Source organism: Arvicola amphibius, chromosome 12, assembly GCF_903992535.2.
Source record: "Arvicola amphibius chromosome 12, mArvAmp1.2, whole genome shotgun sequence".
In the NCBI taxonomy this organism is placed as follows: Eukaryota; Metazoa; Chordata; class Mammalia; order Rodentia; family Cricetidae; genus Arvicola; species Arvicola amphibius.
Genome location: NC_052058.2, coordinates 57,024,397 through 57,047,343, shown reverse-complemented (window position 1 = coordinate 57,047,343; position 22,947 = coordinate 57,024,397). Strand labels below are relative to the sequence as shown.

The 22,947-nt window shown below is 47.6% G+C and overlaps 2 protein-coding genes across 4 annotated transcripts in view; one reads left to right on the top strand and one right to left on the bottom strand.

Moving 5' to 3' along the window:
* Positions 1-385, top strand: part of Nme7 (NME/NM23 family member 7) — a 135,592-nt gene extending 135,207 nt beyond the window's left edge. For all 3 annotated transcript variants that reach the window (XM_038348828.1, XM_038348827.1, XM_038348829.1), the window contains exon 13: positions 99-385. In XM_038348828.1, the coding sequence (XP_038204756.1) occupies positions 99-131 (33 nt within the window). In that variant the 3' untranslated portion in view covers positions 132-385. The remainder of the gene's footprint in view (positions 1-98) is intronic.
* Atp1b1 (ATPase Na+/K+ transporting subunit beta 1) lies at positions 195-20,640 on the bottom strand. Its single transcript, XM_038348830.1, has 6 exons — positions 20,054-20,640; positions 15,883-16,011; positions 6,133-6,288; positions 4,842-5,026; positions 2,387-2,467; positions 195-1,679 (listed from the first exon to the last, which is right to left on the bottom strand). The coding sequence occupies exons 1-6, from the start codon at positions 20,148-20,150 to the stop codon at positions 1,416-1,418; spliced, it is 912 nt and encodes a 303-aa protein (XP_038204758.1). The 5' UTR covers positions 20,151-20,640; the 3' UTR covers positions 195-1,415.
* Positions 20,641-22,947: the final 2,307 nt, after the last annotated feature.

The following is a 22,947-nucleotide window of genomic DNA, read 5'->3' as shown; positions in this document are numbered from 1 at the left end:
TTGGAAGAGGTGTGCATCCTATCAAACTCTGAGCAGGTGGCAGGTGGACGAGCTCAGACCTGCGTGGCAGCTAATGGCAGCCTGTGCTTGCCTTTCAGGTCCAGTATTTCTTCAAGATCTTGGATAATTAACAATACAGAGAGTAAAGACGGCACAGACAGAGACACTCAAGACAAGCGAGTCACACACGTGAGGAATGTGTTCATTCTTTTATTGTCCGTTGTTTTAACCTGACTGACACAAGATCAACAAGAGCACTGTACTCCTGGCAATTATTACATATGTTAGAACATGGGTTTGCACTGTAGACAACATTTAACACCAGTCTATGGGGTACTGCATTGCTTTTTATAAAGTTCAAAATAAAGATTTTATTTTCAAACAAGTGACTTTGGTTTATTTCATACATTACACTTTTTCTTGCAGAAAAAAATAAAATTGTACAACTGCATAAATATAAAATTCTTCCACCATGAAAATGGTTAAAACATTCATAAAGACACAGCACCAGCACATGATGCCTCCAGAGAAAGAAAGAAGGAAAAGAAAACGGACAAAGCAAATGAATGAGCCCCATCACTAGCCAAGGTGATGGGCAGACCCAGACCTGACACAGCTTCAGAACACACTGGAGGACAGGGGAAAGATGGCGGACAGCATCCAGCCCGGAGCACAGCACAGCCCGGAGCACAGCACAGCCCGGAGCACAGCACAGCCCGGAGCACAGCACAGCCCGGAGCACAGCACAGCCCACCACCTTTGTTTTCCTGCAGTGTCACTTAAAACTTAAAGGGCAGTTCCCCCATGACAGCCCACCCCCGCCCCCAGCCCCAGGAAATAGAGATAAAAATAAAGACCTGATACCACAGGGAAAAGACTATGGAGTGTGTTAAAAATGCTCATCGATGGGCCATTATCTTTGAAATTTCAGAGCCAAAAAAAATAAGAAAGAAAAGGAAAAAGTACCATGCCAGTTTTATTCCCATTGAATATTTACACCTTGGACAGCAAACCTTGCTCACGTAAAGTAGAAAACATATGATAAAACATGGCTTGAAAAATGACCAGAGCGCGCACCTATAGTACTGTACACTAAATAAAACAGACGAGGCAGCAATACTTAGGGGCCAGAGCACGGCTCACTACAAGTCAGTTATGGAATCTAATTTACAGTAAAAATGGGCACGTCCCAAGGCTCAATTTTTATTTTTCTTTTGTCATTTACAGTAGAATAAATATTTTGTTGCTATTGCTACACTTTAAATTTACATTCTAACCTATTAAATGCGGAAGCTAGTGTAAAGCATAGAGATTAAGTGTAGGTCCCATACGTATGACAGTTTGTTCAAGACTAGTAGGTTTGTGTATCTTTTTTAACTTATTAAATGACTAGTGGGAAAGATTTGTGCTCGTGATCAGCTCTTAATTAAAATTTTTACCTCAAAGCGTCCCTGAAAACGGTCTTTCTCACTGTACCCAATGTTCTCACCATATGCCTTACACTCAATGCGAATCTCAGTGTCCAAGGTGAGGTTGGTGAACTGTACAGCCAGCAGGGGCTGCAGGTACTTGGGCTGCAGGAGTTTGCCATAGTAGGGGTAATACTGCAGAGGGAAGCCATAAAATCCACCCATTCCGAAGTAATCGATGTTTCCGACTTTATCCTTGTCTTCATCTCTCTAGAAACCGAAAGGGAATGTAATTGAATTTTAATGGCACCCATCACAGGTCTCGTCCTGTTCTTGAGTGCAAGACTCTCAACCCCTACAGTCTGCAAAATGATTACCAGAGGAAAAGAAAACAAGCCACCCCATGGCATGCCTACCTCAAGCCTCTCAGAAGTGGGGGCCACCAAGCACTGGATGGCCCCACAGGAAGTAATTTCACTGCCCAGAGCAGCCAAAAAACACTCGCTAAAGGGGGCTGCTTTCACTGCATAAACGGAGACACTGAGACCAAGGCCAAGCAAGTATTTGCCGAAGCTGGCACGGCCTCCTAATACGGCCAATGGTGAGAGGAACTCCCTGGACTGTCTGGTGGATGCAGCTTCGTTACGGACATTGTCTCCAGCAGTATTTGTCTGCATGTTTGTCCCTGTATCCTACATCTGACTCTTGGCTTGGTACCACAATAAAAGGAAGTTGGCCTGAATTTTTAGCACATGCTGTGGGCTAGCTCACCTCTCAGGTCCATAAACCCACATTCCACTAGATTAAATTCAGATATTTGGATTTCTTGTGCCAGTAAACAAACTTATGTCTAGTTCCAATTCATTTTTTTCAGAGTAACACCAGGAAGCACTTTCTTGTATTCAGACTGTCCCTTTAACTGTATGGAGTCTCATCCACTTCCCTCCCACCCCCGGGAGCCCTGACCACATTCTTACCTTGCCAGTACACTGAACAGGTAGGACGTTTGGATTATACTTCGCCGCTGGGTAAGTCTCCAAGGACTCATTCTTGGGAGGCTAAAAGTGAAACCCACATTGGTCAACAAAGTATCTTTTTTTCCTGGAAAATAAAACTGATATGTAGGCCAAACCGACAGACACTGTGAACAAAAAGCTGCTGAACTAATAAAATATATCAGGAAAGTGAGGAAGTGATTCCCCTCATCAATTAGAAGATTCTGTTTAATTCGTTTGAAGAAGGTAGGTGTCCAAGTGTGGTGACCACCATGGAGCGACAAAGCAGCCCAGCACTCAGGGATGTGTGATGCTAGCCTACGTAAGCCTGCCTCAGAGGACCATGCGCAGTCAGAAGAACTCAGTGACTGCTGAGGAGACGGCATCACACTGACACCCAAGGCTCTTCCTTTCCTGTTCTGTGAGGTGAAGCGGTACCTAAAGCAGGTGAGGGTGGCACCGCCTTCCGCAATGGGGAGCTGGGCCTTTGTGAGTCCGGCCTGGAAAGGACTGCTCCCAAGAAATGCAGGGCCCTCCACCCACGTCCCTGGTTCACATCTCCCAAGGACGATGACCATGTGTTTCTGGAAAGCAGTCATTTGCTCACTCACGTTAGCATTGCGTCTGAGCCTGGACATGGGACGTAGCACACACACCAACAGATCTATACATCAGTAAGGGATTCATATTGACACTACTTCTTATAGAATGTGAGAGAATGGGCATCTAGACTTGACTTTTTGGGGGCTTTCTGCTACCAATATTCCTGCCTTGAAAACTTAGAAAACACTGACTGACCTAAGATGTTGCCACGACGTACCCTCAGAAGATAAGGAACCAGGTACACTGACTGAAATGAGCTACTGCACTCTCTAACAAAAAATTCCACTCCTAAACCGGCTGGCGATTTGGGTGGGAGAGACAAATGAGAAGCAATGGATTAACTGGAGCCCAAATATAAAAGGAGTAGTCAGCATCTATCACAAAACAGGCCTTCCAGATGTAGGAAGAGAAACCACAATAGGCTAGCCTTTGCCTCTGTGCAACAGGAACCACTAAGAAGAGTGTGTGCTGAGTGACATTAAAAGCCAATGACTGGGAGAGCAGAAAGGCTTCCTTCAGATACACCGACACCCATTCCTCCTACTGCTAGATTACCCTGGCCATGTAAATGTCAAATACAAGCATGGAGTAGTATTGCTACCTATGGTACTATGGTTATAGGCTTGTCCATAGGAAGATTAAGAGTCTGTTGAAAGGTACACTAACATTCGCAAGAGACCCATCAAGACAACCAGCCAGCCACCCACTACTGGTTCTTGCCTCTGGTAGGGTAAAGGAGCTTTGGATACATTCTTTAGAGTAACCTTTCCTGCTGGGCCTGGTAGCACACACCTTTAATCCCAGCATTCAGGCAAGTGGATGGATCTTTGTGAGTCCACAGAATTCCAGGACAGCCAGGGCTACATAGAGACATCATATCTCAAAACAAGAAAACATTTCCTGTCTACACTGACTTTCTTTTGGGTAACAAGTATTATGGAAATCAATTAGCATACAGTAGAAACTGAAAGAGAGAGGTTTCAGAGAGGAAGTGAGTTTGTCCAGGAAACTTAATGTCTTGCAGTCAATTCCCCTCGGAATTAAAATGTATCCACTAACGTTGGGCGGTGTTCATGTCATCTTTAGAGGAACCTCACGCAGAAACCATGGCTATGGAAGCGTTTAATTCATGAGCTGAGGAGAATGAAATAACCATGTAGAAGAGCCGAGACAACACCAGTAATGCTTTTCCTTCTTCTAAAGACTTTCTCGCAAAAACAGTAGTGGCAATTGGCTATTTTTAGTGATCAAGTAATGTTCGCTTATTAGAAACTGCATGGAAAATGAGTTCAGAGATGGTGTCATTTTCTGGGTTTTGTAATGAAATCATCATTTAGGAAATTTTTTTTTTCAGATTAACAGACAGCAAGAGTATTTCTGAAATATTCTTGTTGATCCTTCAAGTCCAAACCAAAAGCAGCTTGTCTGTATTCACACCTCATAGCCAGGAAACGCTCGTGTGGGAGAATGACTTCATCTGGACACTGAGCCGAGTATTAAGAACAGGAACAGAGAGCTGTGGGTGAGGCACCCGCAGTCCCATCAGTGGAGAGATGAGACTAGAAGGGTGGTGACCAGAAGGGCAGCCTTGGCTACAGAGACACTGGATAAGCTTGGACTACACTGAGATTGTCTCAAAACAGGGCGACACTCCAAAATTTGGCTGTGGCACTCGGTCTGCAACTTTGGATGGAAATTGCTGCCCTTGATGCAGGAGAAAGGTTTTGGTCTTACACTACTGAATGACAGCACTTCAAACATAGCAGCGAGTGTGTCTTAAAACTTCCTGTCTCGTCAGTTAAGCCACAAAGTGCATCTGTAAAACCCCACTTGCCTTAGGTTTGAAGCCCACAACTCGGTTGAGCTTGATGATGACGCAGGGTTTCCCCTCTTTGTAGCCGAAAGAGTCATCATCGATTCCAGAGCAGTTCCCCAGCCAGTCGAGCTTGAACCTGCACACCTTTCGTTCTCCCCGCTCGTGATTAAGTTCTCCCCGTTCCTTGGGTTCGCTGGGCATACCTAGAAGCACAAACACATTGACAGAGTGCCCCAGCCGTCTGCTCTGCACTGAAGAAGGTAAAGAACTTTTCGTTCCTGATAACTTCCCATTGAGGACAGAGCTACACATGGGATGTATTAGACAGGGACTTTCGATGCTAGCAAAGGCAACCTCTGGTGCATGACCCCAAACCTGAACTGCTCACCGCCTGTGCTCTATGACCAGCACACACTTAGGGCTGTTAGTCAGTCTCTCTCTCTCTTAAAATAATTACTGATTTATTATGCATACAATGTTCTGCTGGCATGTACAGGCCAGAAGAGGATGGCTGTGAGCCACCATGTGGTTGCTGGGAATTGAATTCCGGACCTTGGCACGGGCAGCCAGAGCAGCCAGTGTTCTTAACCCCACCCCTACCCCTACCCCCCAGCCATCTCTCCGGTCCCTGATAATCTCTTCTGATGCAGTGGTCCTCAGCCTTCCTAATGCCGTGACCCTTTCATACTGTCCTCATGTGGTGACCCCCAACCATAAAACTATTTTCACTGTTACTTTGTAATTTTGCTACTGTTATGAAGTGTAATGTAAATATCTGTATTTTTCTGATGGTCCTAGGACCCCTGTGAAGGGGTCACAACCTACAAGTTGAGGACCACTGCTCTAACGGCTTGCTTAGTTACTTAGGACTAACAGGAAGCTAGAGCATGCCTAAGCAGCGGCAGCATCAGCAACAGCATTCTGACAGGATCCACACACAGGTTTGCTCAGGAACAGGCACATTACAATAAGAACATGATGAATTAAAAGGACTGTCGATCATTTTTTTGAGCTCAAAGGGTTTGGGTCAGAATTTTCTGGAGCTGCAGGAAAACAATGTATTTTATTGTGACTTTGATGTCTATTATTTATCGCCATCCTTATCATAACATTTTACTAAACTATTTCCACATCAAACATGATTTCACCTCCCTTATCGCTTGTGTCTTTTAACTATTGTAAAGTAAGGTGAAAACTTCATAGAAATTCTAACAAAATTCAGTAATATTACCTTTAAACTACTAAATTAAGCAAAGAATGGCAACTCGGTCAATATTATGACCGGGTGAATCTACAGTGAGCCACTTACTGCCACAGTCCTCGAAAATCATGTCATCCTTCTGGGCCGAATCTTTGTACTTTTCCAGGAACCTGATGATGTTTAGCACATAGGCCTCGTAGCTCTTGGGGTCATTAGGACGGAAGGAAATTTCAGTCTTTTGGATCTGAGGGATCTGTGTCAGTCCTACAGCAATGAAAGCCAGAAAGACGACGTCAGTGGGAAAGGCAATCAGGGGACTTCAAAAGCAGGCTTTCCCTGAACAAATAGGCTTTCCTCACCCTCACCCCCACCCGGCCCTGGCTCATGTGATGCATGCGTTAAATCCCCACTTCCCTTTCAAATTCAATCAGATGGCATTTAGATTAGATAGCTAAATGTAACGATGATGAAATAATACCAGATACCATCCAGGTTCCTTGTCAACACTTCAGAGTAGGCATTAACTTGTTTTATGAATGAGAATACCACTTGCAATGAAAGGTTAAGAATTCTGGGCAAGGTTGCAGAGAAAGCAGAACCAGAATTCCAACCCAGGTGTGCGGTTCTCCAATGTCTGTGGTTTTCCTAGTGCCTTCATGTGCACACATTCTTAAAACTACATTGCTAGCAGCCGGTGTACAGGTGCCACTCCCTTTGATACTCCACATCAAAGAATTATAAAAATTCAATCTCTCGCTGGGTGGTGGTGGTGCACGCCTTTAATCCCAGCGCTCGGGAGGCAGAGGCAGACGGATCTCTGTGAGTTCGAGGCCAGCCTGGTCTACAAGAGCTAGTTCCAGGACAGGCTCCAAAGCCACAGAGAAACCCTGTCTCGAAAAACCAAAAAAAAAAAAAAAAAAAAAAAATCAATCTCTCCTTTGGCTCTTAAAATCTAGGATAGATTTTTTTTCAGTTTCAAATGGGAAATTTAAGATATATATGCAGTTATCAATTCAAAGATCTAGGCATGTCAGTACCTATCAAAGTGAAAGTCAAGATCATGAGACATAGGTTTACATTCTCTGTTATAAGTCTCTCATGTCCGGAAGTCTGTGCCCTCACAGGGTTTCCTAAATGGGCACTTAGATAATACTACACAGTAGCACTATACCCAGGTCAGGGAGTTGGAGAAGCAATCACAATGACATTTCACCCCAGGACAGCCAGATAAAAGATACTCAATTACATTCCACTTCCAAATAAACATGGGATGATCCTTCAGTGGGAATACACCACACACACACACACACACACACACACACACACACACACACGTGTGTGCTCACTGTGTCAGACAGCCTCGCTGCTCTGTCTCCATCTCCAGATTGGCCCTGTGTAGGGACCTGCTAATCAGGAGCTACATCTGACCTTCATCCCTCACCTGCGGCAGGTGCGAGCACCCATCCCACTCCCCTCAAGTTGATGAAACAGGCGGCCCCATAGGATCCATCCCAGACCTACCTAGGCATAACCTCTAAGCCCAAAGCACCCTTGGTTTAGAATGACTGCTCTGGAGAATTAGAATTTAATAGTGGCGACATCAAGGCAGACAATAGCATAATTAAAGTGGAAACATAACTAGCGCAATTAATTATTTAGCAGCCCCATGTGTGGTGCTTGAGAACAGGGCTTCAACAGAAGCTGGAGTAGACAGCTGTTAGTTTTTCCAGTGAGTGAGGGCTGCTCTGAGCTTCAACAGCGCTAAGTGGGGCTGGCCCGACTGCAGGAACTCCAAGCAGCCCCTTGGGGAGATGGCAAAAGGGATGGATGGAGAAGACAAGGAAGTGAGAGTGAGATTTGGATACAGTGCTCAAAGGGAAAACATCAAACCTCTTGTGCAGCATGGTAGCACGGGCCTTTAATCCCAGCACTCGGGAGGCAGAGGCAGGTGGATCTCTGTAAATTCTAGGCCAGCCTGGAACAGGCTCTAGGCCAGCCAGAGCTACGCACTGAGACTTTGTCTCCAACCAACAATGAAGAATGTTCTGGAGGGGTCAATGAGATTCTCAGTAGGGTTAGTGCTTGCTGAACAAGCCTACTGAGCTGAGTTGAATCCTTGGGACCCACACAATGGCGGAAGGATAAAACTCTAGGCCTGAAGTTGTCTTCTGCCCTCCACATGAGAACCACAGCACATGTACCCTGCATCTTACATAACTGTAATAAATTCTTTTAAAAATGTAAAAATTCTTGATAAGGCTAATGCAAAACCTAAAGAACACAGGAAAAAAAGCCGTCCACAGGTAAAAAGGAATACTGTTTCAGAATTAACTAAAAAAGAGTCTTCAGCTTGAAATAAGCAAAGGTTACTAGGATTAAACAGTCTTTAAAAGTTCATAAACCAGGAAATATTGTTTTGCGTCTAAAATCATCTAAATATATTCTAGACAATCGTTTTACATTAGGCGGGAAGTTGGCATTGTGGTCCACCCATGGGCTTGGAAGCAGTGCAGCAAAAGCCACTGGCTGCTGCAAAGGGAAAGCAAGTACAAAAGCTAGCACAGGATAGCAGAGGGAGAATGGTACTGAGATAGACCGGGCAGCTGGAGAGCTATAACCAACCATCTAAGCCAAGGTGATTTGCCTGGCCGTGGGGAAGTGAAGGGTATACACCCAAGTGCTGGAGAAGAAAAAAAAAGACAGGCGTTTTCCTAGCCTGGCTCTGGGATCCAGAGAAAATGGAGTCTTGAGGGGCAGTCATGCCTAAGAGACGAGAATGAATGCCTGTGAATCTGTCAGGCAGAATAGACGAAGAGTAGGACTGTGTGCTCGGGGTTACTCAGCTTTCCACGGCCAGGAGAAGCAGCCTGAAGGGTGAAGAAAGCAACGGATCAAGTGTCAGGAGGCTAGGAGCAGCCCTACCCATCTTTCAGAAAGGAGGGAAGCTGGAAGGAACAGAACTTCAGGCGGCTGATGAAGGGCCACCAGTGTGGTGACGGCAGTGCACGCTGTGGTCCCCAGCAGAGCAGGTGATTCAGCAGAAACCAGCCTGCTAACAAAGCTCCGGAGTCCAATACGAGATTCTGTCTCACCCCACGAGCTGCAATGACTAAAGTAACCCCAGGTCACACTGAAAATAAACAAGGTAGGACCCAGATTGCAAGGCAAGTTCACCCGTGGCACTGTCCGTTCTGTCCTGGCCTCAGCTGGCAATCCCCGCTGCCTCTCATTTGCCAGCTGTCTGTGTTCTCTAGTAGGGGCTGCTCGAGGGGCCAGTTCTTGGATGTCGGTATGATGTGCACTGACGCCACTTCTCCGAAGAGAAAGGGAACATGTGGAGGTGGGACTACGGTGAGGGCTTTTTATTCTCTCGCCACTTCAACCCTAGGTCCCCATTAAGAGACAGGGTGACATGTGCCAGAGCCCCAAACATGAGTTCCTGTAACTCAGTTGTTGTAAGCGTGTTTTTCAGGACCCCATGTTCACCTACATGTGTATGCCAGCCTTATCAGCTACCCACTGCTTACCAACTGCCCTGTGAAACAGTGTGTAAGTACTGTTGTTACCTAGAGTGCCACCACTGACCCCAAAGTGTGACGTGCAGCCAGTACCATTCCTCTCTAGTCAAGGCAAACAGTGAAATCAAACACTGGAATCACACCAATATCTACGTCATAGCTCAACCCCACACCCCCATCCTGCTAACTGGTGCTTCTGCCAGCTAGTGTACCTAGGCAAGATCTTCTAGCTTCCTCTTGCCCACTCCTAAAGCTGTTAGTAATAACTGACCAAGGGTAAGCTCTATCTGCAATGCTAACTCCCAGAGGCCAAAGAGCAGACCTTCAGAGCGCTGGCCACGGTTGTTTCAAACCTTAGGCCCTGAAACAGATCTAGCCTTCTGCCTCTTGGCTGTCAGAGCTTAAATGCACATTAAGGAGGTGAAGCTCAGTACAGCTTTGCCCGGATGCCACCAGTGAATCGAGTCATAAACTAGTCAAGCCCTACCTAAGGAAGGCAGCTACGGAAGGACTGGGACGATCTGAGTCATGTTCATATCTGGATTCTTACAAGTACTTCCAATTTTACATTAAGATCTGGAGTAAGAAAAGAAACCTCTGACTTCACACTCGCCCCTTCTAGATGCACTTGCCTCTCGGGACTCATCTCCTGAGAAACAAAGGAGGCACACATCCCCACTGCTGACTTTAGTGGGTGTGAACAGTACAGGAGGGAGAAAGAAAGAGGCTTTTCACAAGCAAGCATTTTGTTTCCAATTAGGTTACAGTGTAGCAAGTTTGTGACTTCTCCGTCTGCTTGCAGAGCTGAAGTATTTAAAGGAGAATGGAGCCATTTTAACCTTGCAGCAGTTTCTCCAGTCAATCCCAAAGCACAGCTGCTTGGCCCTGTCATTTGATATAGCTGATGACTCACAGCCAAATACTCTCCAACAGGTATCATCTTCCACAGAACCCTCCAAGGGCACAGGAAGCTAAGAGAAGCGTTTGCATGAAGCCATTCACATCTCCAACACACTGCAGGCTGACAGTACTCCCCAATTAAAAAGAAAATGGAGGAACGAGAATGGCTTACACATACACAAGTGCCTCTCTACAGTTATACACTTGGATTACCCCCCCCCAAAGTGTCAATCTGAACAACCTATTGTTTATTATTTTGTCTGTGGGGTTATTATCAACTTACCTAACAGAATTCTGGGAACCAGTTCCCTCCCACTTACCTTTTGCATCAGGGTTAGCATGTGACTGGAGGCTGGATTAGCCAAGAGCGGTCACATACAGTCTATCTACACCTGCACATCAAACCTGCAACCTCTGAAAAGTCTCGGAGGAGCCTCTCACCTGTTTCTACAGACTACGTGGCTTTTTAACCACTGGTGGGGTAAAGAAATCTGTGCCCCAGTTTAAACTAAATGCCACAAAGTCTGGTTGCAGGTCCTTCACCATAAAAGAAGTACTCATCAGGAGACTTTTCTCAGAAGTTGCATATTCAACTTCAGATGCTGAGAAGGAATCACTTAGTGTGGATGCTTTACCTTTCCAAGTGGTTTCATAGGACATTGTGCTTGACATTTTGGAAGATTCATAATTGTGTTCATTCCCAAAACAAGGAAGATAACACTTCTTTATAAAGGGGAACACAGTAGACAGGCACTAGACGTTTTACACTATGCTTTTTTTTTTTTTTTGGTCCAAGGTCAAACAAAGAACAAGTGTATACTTGACTTGTCTAACTCTAAAACAGGACATTTGCTAATAGCCCGAAATGTGATACCTTAGTAAGTTATCATACTATAGGGGCCTATCTATCCTTGCACGAAGTGGGAAAAGAGGTATTTTCCTGGTCAGAAGTTATGGGTAACACACCATGGGATCCCCTTCCTTGCCCTAGCCTCTCTGGGATCTGGTCAGCATCAGATGGTGAGTTTCAGCGTGAGAGCACTAACTGGTCACTATCAGTCCCACCCTGTCTGATTCTCCATCAGCAGAAATGAAGGTGTCTTTCCACTGCTATCTCCCAGGGCGGAGCTCTCTTCTTGTGAAGGCCACAAGCCTGAGATGACACTGACTTAGCTGCCTTTCTTCCAACCCCCCCCCCCCGGAATCATTTCCATTACTTTGTTAGTTCATCTTACTTAACAGAGGTCCTGGCTCGCTCGCTCACTCATCTTCATCTTCCACTTTTCTGGAGTTCTAGGCAGACCTGAAACTTGCAGCCTCACGAATACTGGGATTAAAGGCACAAGGCATTACACCTGGCTTTCCAAAAATACTGTATGTCAATCACTAGGTTTTCTGCATGCCTAGGAAACTCTAGAAATAAGCTATGTGGGCAAGAAAATTCTGGAAGCTTGAGATCTTCCTCTTTAAGCCCTTTTTTGTACCACAGATGAGGAAAGCTTGTACTACCAATGCCATCTCCTCTGGGAAGAGGTTGGCAGGGTTGTTCAGAGGCTGGAAAGAGAGGGCGGGAAGAGACCCAAATGTGTCAGCTAGGCAATCACAAATTAACTGACTAACTAGAGATGGCATCAAAGTCCTCTAACCTATACCTCTGAAATTGGAGAGGATCAATCATCAGTGACTTGCAAACAGTTTTTCTGAGCCTGCCATAAAGACTTCTCAGGAGCCTGAAGCATGTGGACTACAATGGCTATGCCCTCGTGAATTAGATTAGCTATGTGCCATTCACAAGATGAAAAGCTAATGGTGCCAGTCCATGATCTGCTAAGGTTCATCCACCTCACTTTCCTGCCCTAATTCTGGTTACCACATGCCAAGAATTTGACCCTCTTAAAATGAGTGCTGTCCTCACTGAGACATCTTTAAGAGCAAAACAAAGAACCTCCCACAACTTTACGAGGAAGAAGAGAGAATACATTCCTACCTTTGCACCAGGAAGCATGCCAGGTGGGAACTCTGTGGGCTCAGGGAATGGCACATAGTGACCTTCAGTTCACTGCACAGTTGCTAGGATAACCTGGGGGTGGGGGATGGGTGACAGCCCGTGGAAGGCACTTTTCAATTACACCACAGGGAGGCAACGAGGTGAGCAACTACCGCCTTGTTATGTGTGCACACATGGGAGCATGTGTGTGTGTACACGTGCACTCTGCTTGGCTCTCCGCAGTGCACGAGAGCACGTGGTGCGTATACATGGGCACTGTGCTTGGCTCGCCCAGATCCAACTGAAGGACAGGCTGCTCTCCACACTGCAAGGGAGTCTCCTCTGGACAAAAGCCTGGATACAGCAGGGCAGGGATGAGTATGCTACGAGGAGCATTGGTTACCATGTCATTTAGGTTCACAGAAACTCTGAGTATGTTTTCTAATTCACTGCTGTTTAAATACTTCTCTGTGGTTAGACTGACTCCAGGAGCATGCAGCCTCCCCCTGTGCTCTCACCCAGCAGGAAATTCAGAGCCTCCTGCTGCTAGTGGAAGGTGGGATATAAATATCGGAGGCTGCTCTCAGTAAGTTTTCCATTTATTTCCTATCTAATCATCACAGGATATTCCTCCTATTGGATAGGTAAGAAACTGTGGCTGGGTGTGTTCAATGGTCCTGGTGTGGTGGAGGCTGGCTTCACCTCCAAGACCCTGCTCTTCCTTCTCAGGCTGATAAAATCTCATGAACCTATGTGTAATAGCTTTGGGCTTTAGAGACTGCTTTAACAGGAAGTTGGAAACTGATTTTTGAGCTATGAAAATAGTTATCTAATACTATGTGCCACCATCTCGTCCAAGACACTGCTGTCTCATTGGGGTAAGCAGGTTAGTTCCAACTGAGGAGTAAGATCTGGCAAGAAATAGCATCCACTGCTCAGAGTCCAGAAACCATGTGACCCATTTGTCCTTAAATTTCCCTTCCATTTTGTACTTTTCTCCTGTCTGTCTGGGACGTTCCCATTTGGCCTATCAGTTTCTCCATTATACAACCTACATGATTATAGCAGGGCACGACTACCACTGCTGGATCTGGCCAGACGCACACATGCAACTTGGAGGAGCTCTAGTTACAAGGCATTTCAAAGCGTAAAGGACACTACAAACCCAATTGGCCACGTTTGTATTCATGCCCCAAGGTCAGATGACAGTGCGCCCTAAGTAAGTCCTTGTATCTTTAAATACTAAACCTTGCACACTTAGCACGTACTTCTGACTCAGAACTTTCCTTTCCCTCTTTGACCAAGACAGAAATGGAGGCTTGGAGACATTAAGTTGAAGCCAAAAGTTGATCAGAATATATACTCCCACACATTTATTACGTGAGCAGAGAGTTAATGAATCATTAATACCTCTCCAAATATGAATTCTCAACATCTGTTCAGAATGATGCTAAGGAGGGTCTAGTCAGGGTCCCTCGGGGATGCAGAGTATTCACGACTGTCTTGTCAGCCAGTGCTCTGCTGACCTGACTAAAACCGACTATGACTTTCTAAAGTGTTAGGAGGGGTAGGGAAAAAAAAAACCCATAGGACAGGGAGACGTGTAGACTATAAAGCAGCAGCTAAGGACACAGAGACAGAAATGACCAAGATAAGGGACAGAGGAGACAACTGGGAAGGTGAAGGACTGAAACCTTCGCCCGTGACTCAGACCAAAGGACAGGAATGCATATTTCCGAGATGAGCCACTCACATTCCTTTGGAGAAGTGAAGGTTTGTCAGGTCAGTCCAACTGCTGAGCACACTAAATATAGGTGCTAATAGAAAATGCTGGGAAAAGAGGGAAGATGGGGGCGGGGGTGAGGATGGGGCACCTCAGTCAGGGCAAGTTCAATTGCAAACCCTCACTTAAAGCATCGGACACTTTGGCTATTTATTTTGGAAGGTGAGATTTCTTTCCAGAAAAGGACTAGAATTTTTTTTTTAATTTTATCTTATTGAATTACTTATTTCTGCCAGGCATGGTAACACACACCTTTAATCCCAGCTGAGGCAGGCAGATCTAAGTTCAAGGCTAGTCTGGTTTACAGAACTAGTTCGAAGACAGCTAGAGCTACACAGAGAAACCCTGTCTCTAAAAGCAAAAACCTAAATAAATAAGTTATTTATTTCTCCAAGGTTTATATAGTCTTCTTTTTTTTTAAGTAAAGGATGACTGTGTGGTCTTCTTTGCCTCAAGCTGAAGTTATTATAAAACAGCACCATGACCAAAGGATAACTTTTAGTGGCATAAGGACTGTGTGCTGATAATTACGACGATTACTCGTGTTGCCGTAAGGACTCTAGCAGAAGACGACCACAGCAGCCCAGGAAAATATGGAATATCCTAATTTCCCAGTACATTAGATCTTTCCAAAGACCCACTTTTTGGTACAGTCTGCACATCATGACATAGGTTTAAGCTGTTCTATATACTTAGACATTTTCTCTTTTACTTCCCATATAGCTCTGAAAATATTCTGGGATTTTTTCCTTGCACTGGAAGATGTTTTGACTTAGCATAGTAAGACAATGCTTACCGCCTTCACCTTCTGCAGCTTCTTCCTCCTCACAGCCAAGATATGTCGGCCATAGGAAATGCTCAGTGACTGACTGTACAGGGACCCACTGTCACCTACAGAAGGCTACTTCTGAGCCACTAAACCCGTGCCCACACAGGACAGTCTTTGTCACCTCCCCACCCCACCCCACCGCTCAAGGTCATTTATGCTGTGAGTCTGGTTCCCAGCTCTGCCCTCCAGGCACGAGAACCATACAGCAAAAATGTTTACTGCTGCCGTTTAGCCCCAGGCTTGTGGGCAGTGACCTTCCATACATAGGGTGTGACAGACTAGTGTGTCCTCAACACCAACAGCAGCCGAGCCACAGCAGGGGGGACACTTGTGGAGGGTCACCTTTTCTGTGATAATCTTTTTGCTTACTGAAGGTTTTAGAGAACAGAGACAAGTTTGAGAGGTTGAGATAGCAAAGAGGGTGTCTGTGTTCAAGGTCAAACTGCAAATCAGTAACAGGTGAGTTGCGGCTCCTCTCTGGGGGAATGATTTTTTTTTAAAGGATTTATCTGAGTTATGGTCACCTCACTAGTGGAAAAAAAATGCATTGGAGCTGAAAAGGCCCAGAATGACCCCACTGACCAAGCCCTTGTGTGTTAAGGCCAAGCAGAATGAAGCCCCAACAGGACCTGATGTGCTCGATCCTACAGTGAGTGTTCCACCGTCACCCCGGAGCTGTGTAGACAGACATCTGCAGCCATCTGGAGCTGAGCCGCAATGCGGCCAGGAGTCGCAGCTGCAACACTCCTCCCGCTTCCTCCCCATGCTTAGTTCTTCTCGGTTGGAAGTGGCAGCCCTTCAACTGCTGGAGGAGAAGCCAGCAGTTTCTCCTAGGTTTTACCTGGCGGGGCCACACGGTCCTGGTATGTGGGCTTCAGTTCATTGATGGTGAGCAGCATCACTTGGATGGTTCCGATGAAGATGCCAGCCAGGCAGCCATAAAATATCACGTAGAACAGAAGGATCTTAACTGTGGGGAGAACAGACAGACATGGGGGTGATGTCCTCACACATGGAGAATTAAAGACTGCCCTTCCCAAAGATGACCAGAACTCTTCCCCAGTTCCTCTTCCACCTGTTTCTCTAGGGCTTCCTTTGCCAGCACAAATCTAAAGAGGGAACTGCGCTCTTTCTTGGAAGGTACAAGTAGAGGAATGCTCAACAGTAGCTAACACTGTAACAGGGAGTCACTTCCTCCCCTGAAGAGACCCAATCACCAGTGCAAACCTGCAGCCGCATTCACACACTTATGCAATGCATCCAACCCACAACAGCATGCTCCCTAAGGGGTATGCACTGCTCTGCTGCTCCCCCAAACACGGAGATGCCTAAGAACAACCAACTCAGAAATACACGCTGAAGCTCTCCTTGGCAAATCTATCTACAGAGCGCTGTCGTTTTCTTCAGGGTCACGGGGCAATTGGGAACCAATCAAACATACAAAGGAAATCCTATGTTACAAATAACCACCATTTTTACCTTCTCCCCGGCCCAGCAGAGTAAGAACTGGCTATGTAAACTCAATTTTCTTTTTCTCACAGTTAACAGAATGCAGGCTGAGTAAGAGCAAATTTTAAAAACGAAAAGCATGCATGCAAACAAACAAAAAACCGCCTTAAACCAACACAAAGTCGGTGGAGTGGAATAAGGCTATCAGTTACTGGTTTACACGGATTATCTGCCCGATTAGCAGCAGAGTAACAGGCTGTACTAGGCATCGCCTGGCTGTCTTGTGCCAGCCAAACAACCCGAAGGGAAAAGTGGGACCGAGAGAACTGTGAGGTTATCAAAACCATGGCTACAAAGGAGGCGTGGGTTACTCCTAAAGGGTCCTAGGTAAATGCCCTGGAATAAAAGGATTATTGAGAAGTGTGGGTGATGATGGGAGGGGGCCAGGAATAAAATGGGCACACAGTTGTGGAAATGAGCCATGTAGTCATCAAGGAGGAGGAGAGACGGCTGCATCATTTAGAACCACAGCCCTCAAGCTCTGTCCCTTCCTCCCGGCAGGACAAGGGTTAAGTGCTGCATTTGGTATCCAGGCAGCAGTAGGCAAATGGCAAGGTTGTGACGTCAAGGGATCTGGAAAATTTTTTCCAGTGAATGTTCTGCAGAGGTACAGAGTTGGTATAACCCAGTCAGCAAGACAGCTCCTGAGAGCCTGGCTTCTCAGCTGCTTTCTGATGCTGTGGCCCTCCCGATGTCATCCTTGGTGCTCTTAGCTTAACTACATTTGCCTCTTCTAACAGCCACAATCTTTGTACTCATTCCCCGGACTCCAGGTAGCTAATCCTAAGCTAAGAAGGTGCAGAACTGACGCTATTTCAAAGACGAATAGATGGGGAAATTAAGTCATTTTATAAGCACAATGATTAAGCTAAAGAACAAATGCACCCTTCCCACTCTACCCACAGGACAGCAAAGACAAGTGAGGAATTCTGCTATTCCTGGAGATTTACTTAGTAAATCTGTCACTGCAGTGAAGTCATTTGGTTAAAGTATAGCCTGCAGGTCTGGTGAGCTTAGGCAATGAACTCCAAGACCAAGTCTACCGGTGGCACAGAGAAGCAGAAACAAAGGCTAGGTTAGTTCACCAACCAGCCGGGAAGCATGATGTAAGGGTTGGGTTGTAAGCTTTAGAAACATTTTTTTCCCCTTTAAAGCAATTTTTCTTTTCTTTCTGTATTTAAAGAACAAGGAACGCTTGAAGTTTTGATAATATATCCTTTAAAATGTCAAAAGGTTTTAAAAGTTGCATGTGAGACTGATAGCAATATAAATACAATATATAAATATAACATAAAAACCTGCCAACACCTGTATTAATGTAATAAAAAGGTAGAAGGCATAAAGTGATTTGTAAGTTGTGACTTCTCCAGCAGGTGACAGACTCGAGCCTCCTGCCATCCATCTTGGTGAAAAATCTACCTATAAGCAAAACGGAGCCAAGGGCATCCTGCCCTGGTCCCAAGGGCATCCATGTTGGGCCCAGAGCTGGAAAGGGGGCCTCTCTCTCTCTCTCTCTCTCTCTCTCTCTCTCTCTCTCTCTCTCTCTCTCTCTCTCTCTCTCTCTCTCTCTCTCTCTCTCTGACAGCTATTACTGCCACATCATCTGCAATTTCTTACAGGTCAGAAGGGAACAGACATATTAGCACAAAATAAACTGGGTTTCGAGCTCAGCACCCACAAAATGGAAGGTGAGTTCGGATGGCTGCTTCACAGAAGCCAGTGTGGATCACTACCTCACTGGATGTAACTATCAAGACCACACATTCTCATTCCCTCTCTGTCATGGAAGGGCTGCCCCATTAAATGTCAGCTTACAGAACAAATTGTTCCATACTGCCGTCCTAACCCTCTAAAGCAAATATTATTCAAAGAAGGAACGTGAGATTGGAATGAGGAAAGAAATATATTTAAGAAGTGGAAAAACACTAGAGGGCAAATTTCACAAGGTACCTGGAGTCAGTGAGATGCTGCAGGGGCCAGACCACCAGGCAAAGGAGTCCCAGCTAACCTGGGAGGAGGGGCCAGTTCTGCAGTGCGCCTCCTAGGCCTAGCTGAGTTACAACGGGTTGCTAGGAAATGACCCTGGCTGTTCATCCTACACATACTTCACATTTCTCTTGGGGCTTCCCCTTCCACATGACAGAAACACAGGAAGACTATGGCCATACCCCCACTGAAGAACCATCTCCCCAAACAAAATGAAATATAAAGTGAAATAAGAAGCCATTAATTTAAGAACAACGCTCTCGCCATGGCTCGGGGATACCTAGGCTTTGCAGTAAGGCCAGGCAATGAGACTTCACCTTGACTAACCTTGAAGTATGATGCATTATTAACCCTTCATTTCTTTCAGTTGAAAGGTTCCCTGACTTCATTCTTTACTTGGAGGGGGAGGTAAGAATCATATATCCCAGCTTCTTCCTTTTCAAAATGTCAGCCAAGCGCCGTTTCCCTGACTCATTCTCCAGTCTCTTTCCATAGACCCTCCCCAAACAGGAACACGGCATCCATCCCTAGTTTTCAGGGTTCCCCTGGTGACTGCAATGCTGGTGCTATAGGGGAGGGGAGAGAGGAGGGGAAAGAGGGGGTAGAAGTGGTGGTGGTGATACTGGAGAAGGAGGGGGCAGTGATGCAGCATAGGGGAGTTCCCTCCCTCCCTTCCGCAGTCACGATTCACGGATTTATCTACAACTATGCCCTTCAAAATGACCTTTAAAAAAAGCCTATCACCTTAACGTAAAGAGGTATATATATATATATATATTGGATATATATGATATCCAATTTTCAATGGGCTATAAGGGGATTCCAGCCAAGGAAGCAACAGGCTGCATGAAATCTTCTAAGATGACCTGTTTCTTCATGTGTATCATACATATCTTAAAAACACCAGACGGCCATGTGTCTCGCCAAGGCTTAAAAACGGCCCTGACATGGAGCTCACTGGGCCATTTCTGGGCTGTGATGATTCCGTGGACTGTCTCTAGGGTAAACCCTAGACGTGGCCATGAAATACTGCAGTGTGGACGCATTTCTCCTCCCCATTCCTCTCCATTCTAGGTACATTTTTAGGCTGGAATAATGATGCTATCACAGCATCGCCTGCATTAGAACAGGTTAACTCACGAGTTTCTCTCACTGCCCCCAAATCTCTTTTATCTAAGGTGCTGGGAGATGGGGAGGAAAGGCACATACATAGTTCTCCAGGAACCTGACGGAGTTTCCTAGGACGGAAGGCTCAGGAGATGAAGATTCCATACCGTGCCCATAACCCTCAGTCTAACCAGCTCCAGCCCCCACTCGCGCCTCATCCTGGGGTCCCCTCATTTGTCACTGGATGCCAAGTCCAGGCCCGGGCACTCCTAGCATCGCCTACCACATAATCCCCGATACTCTGGACAGCCCCGTGGGCGCCGAACAGTCCGCAATGCCCGCGCACAGGGATGCGCCTCCTAGGAAAAAGCAAGGCGCGGGCGGCGAGCGCCGCGGAGCCCCGTACTTACACCAACTGCCACCGGTCCTGCCCAAAAACTCCTTCTTCTCCGAGTTCCATATGAATTTCTTCCAGCTGCCTTCCTCCTTGGCTTTTCCGCGGGCCATGGTGGCGGCTCAGCAGTGGTGGCCGAGGCCAAGGGAGGGCGAGTGCGGCGCGCGCCCTGGCGTCCTCGCGGCGACTGCTCGGTGTCCCCCGCGGCCCGGCTCTGTCTCCAAAGGCGAGACGCGCCGCTGCCGCTGCGGCTCTGCGAGTGCGAGGCGCGCGGCGGAGCAGCCGAGGCAGAGCGGGAGGAGGGGGAGGTGCGGCGGGGGCGGAGGGAGGAGGGACGAAGGAGGAGGGCGCGCGCGGGCTGGGCGGCTCCGAGCCCCGCACCTAGCGGTGGGCGCGCGGCCGCTCTCGCCGCTTCTCCCCGCGCTCCGAACGCTTTTTGGGGGGCTCTGCGAACCCCGCAGCTGCCGCTCCAAGCTGTAGCTGCACCACTCTGCCTGCTGTGACCTCTGCCAATACCGGTCAGGGACAAGGAGGGAAAGTCACCGGGAAGGACGAGAGGAGCGGAGCGCGGGCTCGACACACGCGCGCGCAGGCCACGAGCCGAGAAATTGGCTCAGGGCGCACGCCCTACCTTTACTATATACCGCGCCTCCGCCACCCGTAGCCACGCCCACCGGCGACACGGCGGACCAATCGCCAGCTCCGAGAAGGCGGAGCCTGAGACCCGAAGGGGAGGCGGGGGGCTGCCACAAAGGAGCCGGCTGGGCTAGAGGGGCTGGCGCGGCCGCTGGGACGCGGAGAGGGACTGGGGGTTGGTGAGTTGTACCCCGGGTGCTCTGCGCGTCCCCTCTCTGCCCCGAGCTGTTCCAGGATACTCCCTATGCTGGTGCGGTGACTTGCACCTGCGTCGATCTCTGGGAGTCCCGGAGACCCTGATCTTTTGGTATCTTCCTCGTGTCTGGTACCCACACACACACCTCCTGGCCTGGCTTTGCTGCAGGTCCACCTCTCCTACGCCCTAGCTGGGTGGGGTAAGGTCACTCGGGGACGCTAGTGACTCTGCCCAGCTCTGCTCCGCCTCTCCGCTCCAGCACCTGCCGCCCCCTCGCGATCTCGGCCACTGCGGTTGCAGTTCCGGCCCGTCCCTCACCCATCAGGCCAGCCCATCGGGCAGCTTGGGTTCCTGACTTCTGGGCTGTGCTCCTTGTGGGCGGCCTGAACCACCTCAAGCCGGACAATTGCCAAACCCACCCTGGTCTATAGCTGGGAACTGGTTGTGGCTCCTTCAAGTCTAGACCCCGGGGAACAATCACTGCACATGACCCAACCACCTAAGACTCTCCCGGCCCAGGTCCGTGGCTGGTATTCTCCTTGGCTTACTGTGGTATCTCACTGGGGGCACCCCTACCCTCTACTGTAGAATTCTTGGAATGACAGAACACTGGAAGGCCCAGCTCTTGTGTCTGGGCGTCGCAGAGCTCAAGGTTGGACATGACCTGCTTCCCACCCTTTCCAACCTTGGTGGCTGAGAAACCACTCTTATTTTCATCCACCGAGCCCCTGAGCAGCTTCCCACACAGCTCTTGGGGTGATGACACAGCAGAAAACGTGGCGATGCTTCTGCAGTGGCTGCGGAAAAGCCTATCCCCAGAGCGGCCTGGCTGGTCGGGAAAAGAGCTAGCTGCTTATCAAGGACCTTCCCAAAACAGAGGTGATTTCCCAAGGCACCCTGCCATTTTCAAGGTCAACCTTGGAGGCCCAAGGACAAGATCAAAGGGCTGTGAAAAGAGCTTGTACTCACTAATCCCACTTTGCAAGACTAAAGAAAACCTGGAATTTCCCAAAATTTAGGGGCAAAGCAGCAACCTAGTCACACCCAGCCTGTGGGGCTACGGCCAGGGGCCGGGCTACGTCGAGGGCGACAGTGAGTGCGGCTTGTTGAGAAAGGAAATCACCCCCTGCTTTGCCCCGGCAGTGTTTCTTTTGGAAAAGCCCCAAGTTGGTGGTTGGTGAGCTATTGGAAGAGGCTGCACCTGTAGATTCTATCCCCATGATCAGTCTCTAGGAAGAATTTACATTGTGGAGGGGGTTTTCAGCAGACCAGACCACTGGGAAGGCTCTATATATTTTAAGTGCTCACTACTATAAGATGGAGGAAACCCTGTGGGCAAAATCAGGGATGAGGATAGAGGGTAAGATAGCTTCAAGAAGGATGAGGCTTGGCAAGAATTCAATGGTTTAAACCTATAATCCCACAGTCTGGAGGCAGAGGCAGGAGGATTGTAAGTATGGGGTTAGCATAAACTGTGTACTGAGTGCTGGACCAGCCTGAGCTACAAAGAGTGGGGAGGAGGGTGGAAGAAAGAAAAGGAAAAAAAAAGTAATGGCTGTTGTGGTACCCATCCCTCACCGCCCTTGTGCCTCAACATCCCAAAAGCATGCATTAACACAAGCACGTGTTAACACAAGCACATACAAACGGGTTCACAGAGACAGGTCTTACTCTTTTTTTTAAATCAAAACTTCCTTTATTCTTTAAATAGAAAAGTGCTTTCCCTCACTTAGCTGCCAATTTGTGTGACAAATGTCAGTTACACTGCTGTCGTGTGAGACAAACCAGCTTCCTAGGCTCGGCAGAAACACTCCTGTTCCCACCTAGAGCTAGCATTGCTGCAGAACACGGATCTCGGCCCACTTATGTGGGAACCGTTTCTTTCAGTGGCTCACCTCAAGCCCCACCTGCCCAGCCACTCTCCACCATCTGGAGCTGCTTCATGCGCTTCACCGTCTTGCCGCAGAGAGCAGCCCTACCGCAGTCCTCAGTCCCAAGCCAGGCAGCTTTTCCACCTTGGCCAAGGGGCTTGTTCTCTCCGGGGCTGTTCCCTCCGCTGTATAATTAGAGTGTTACAT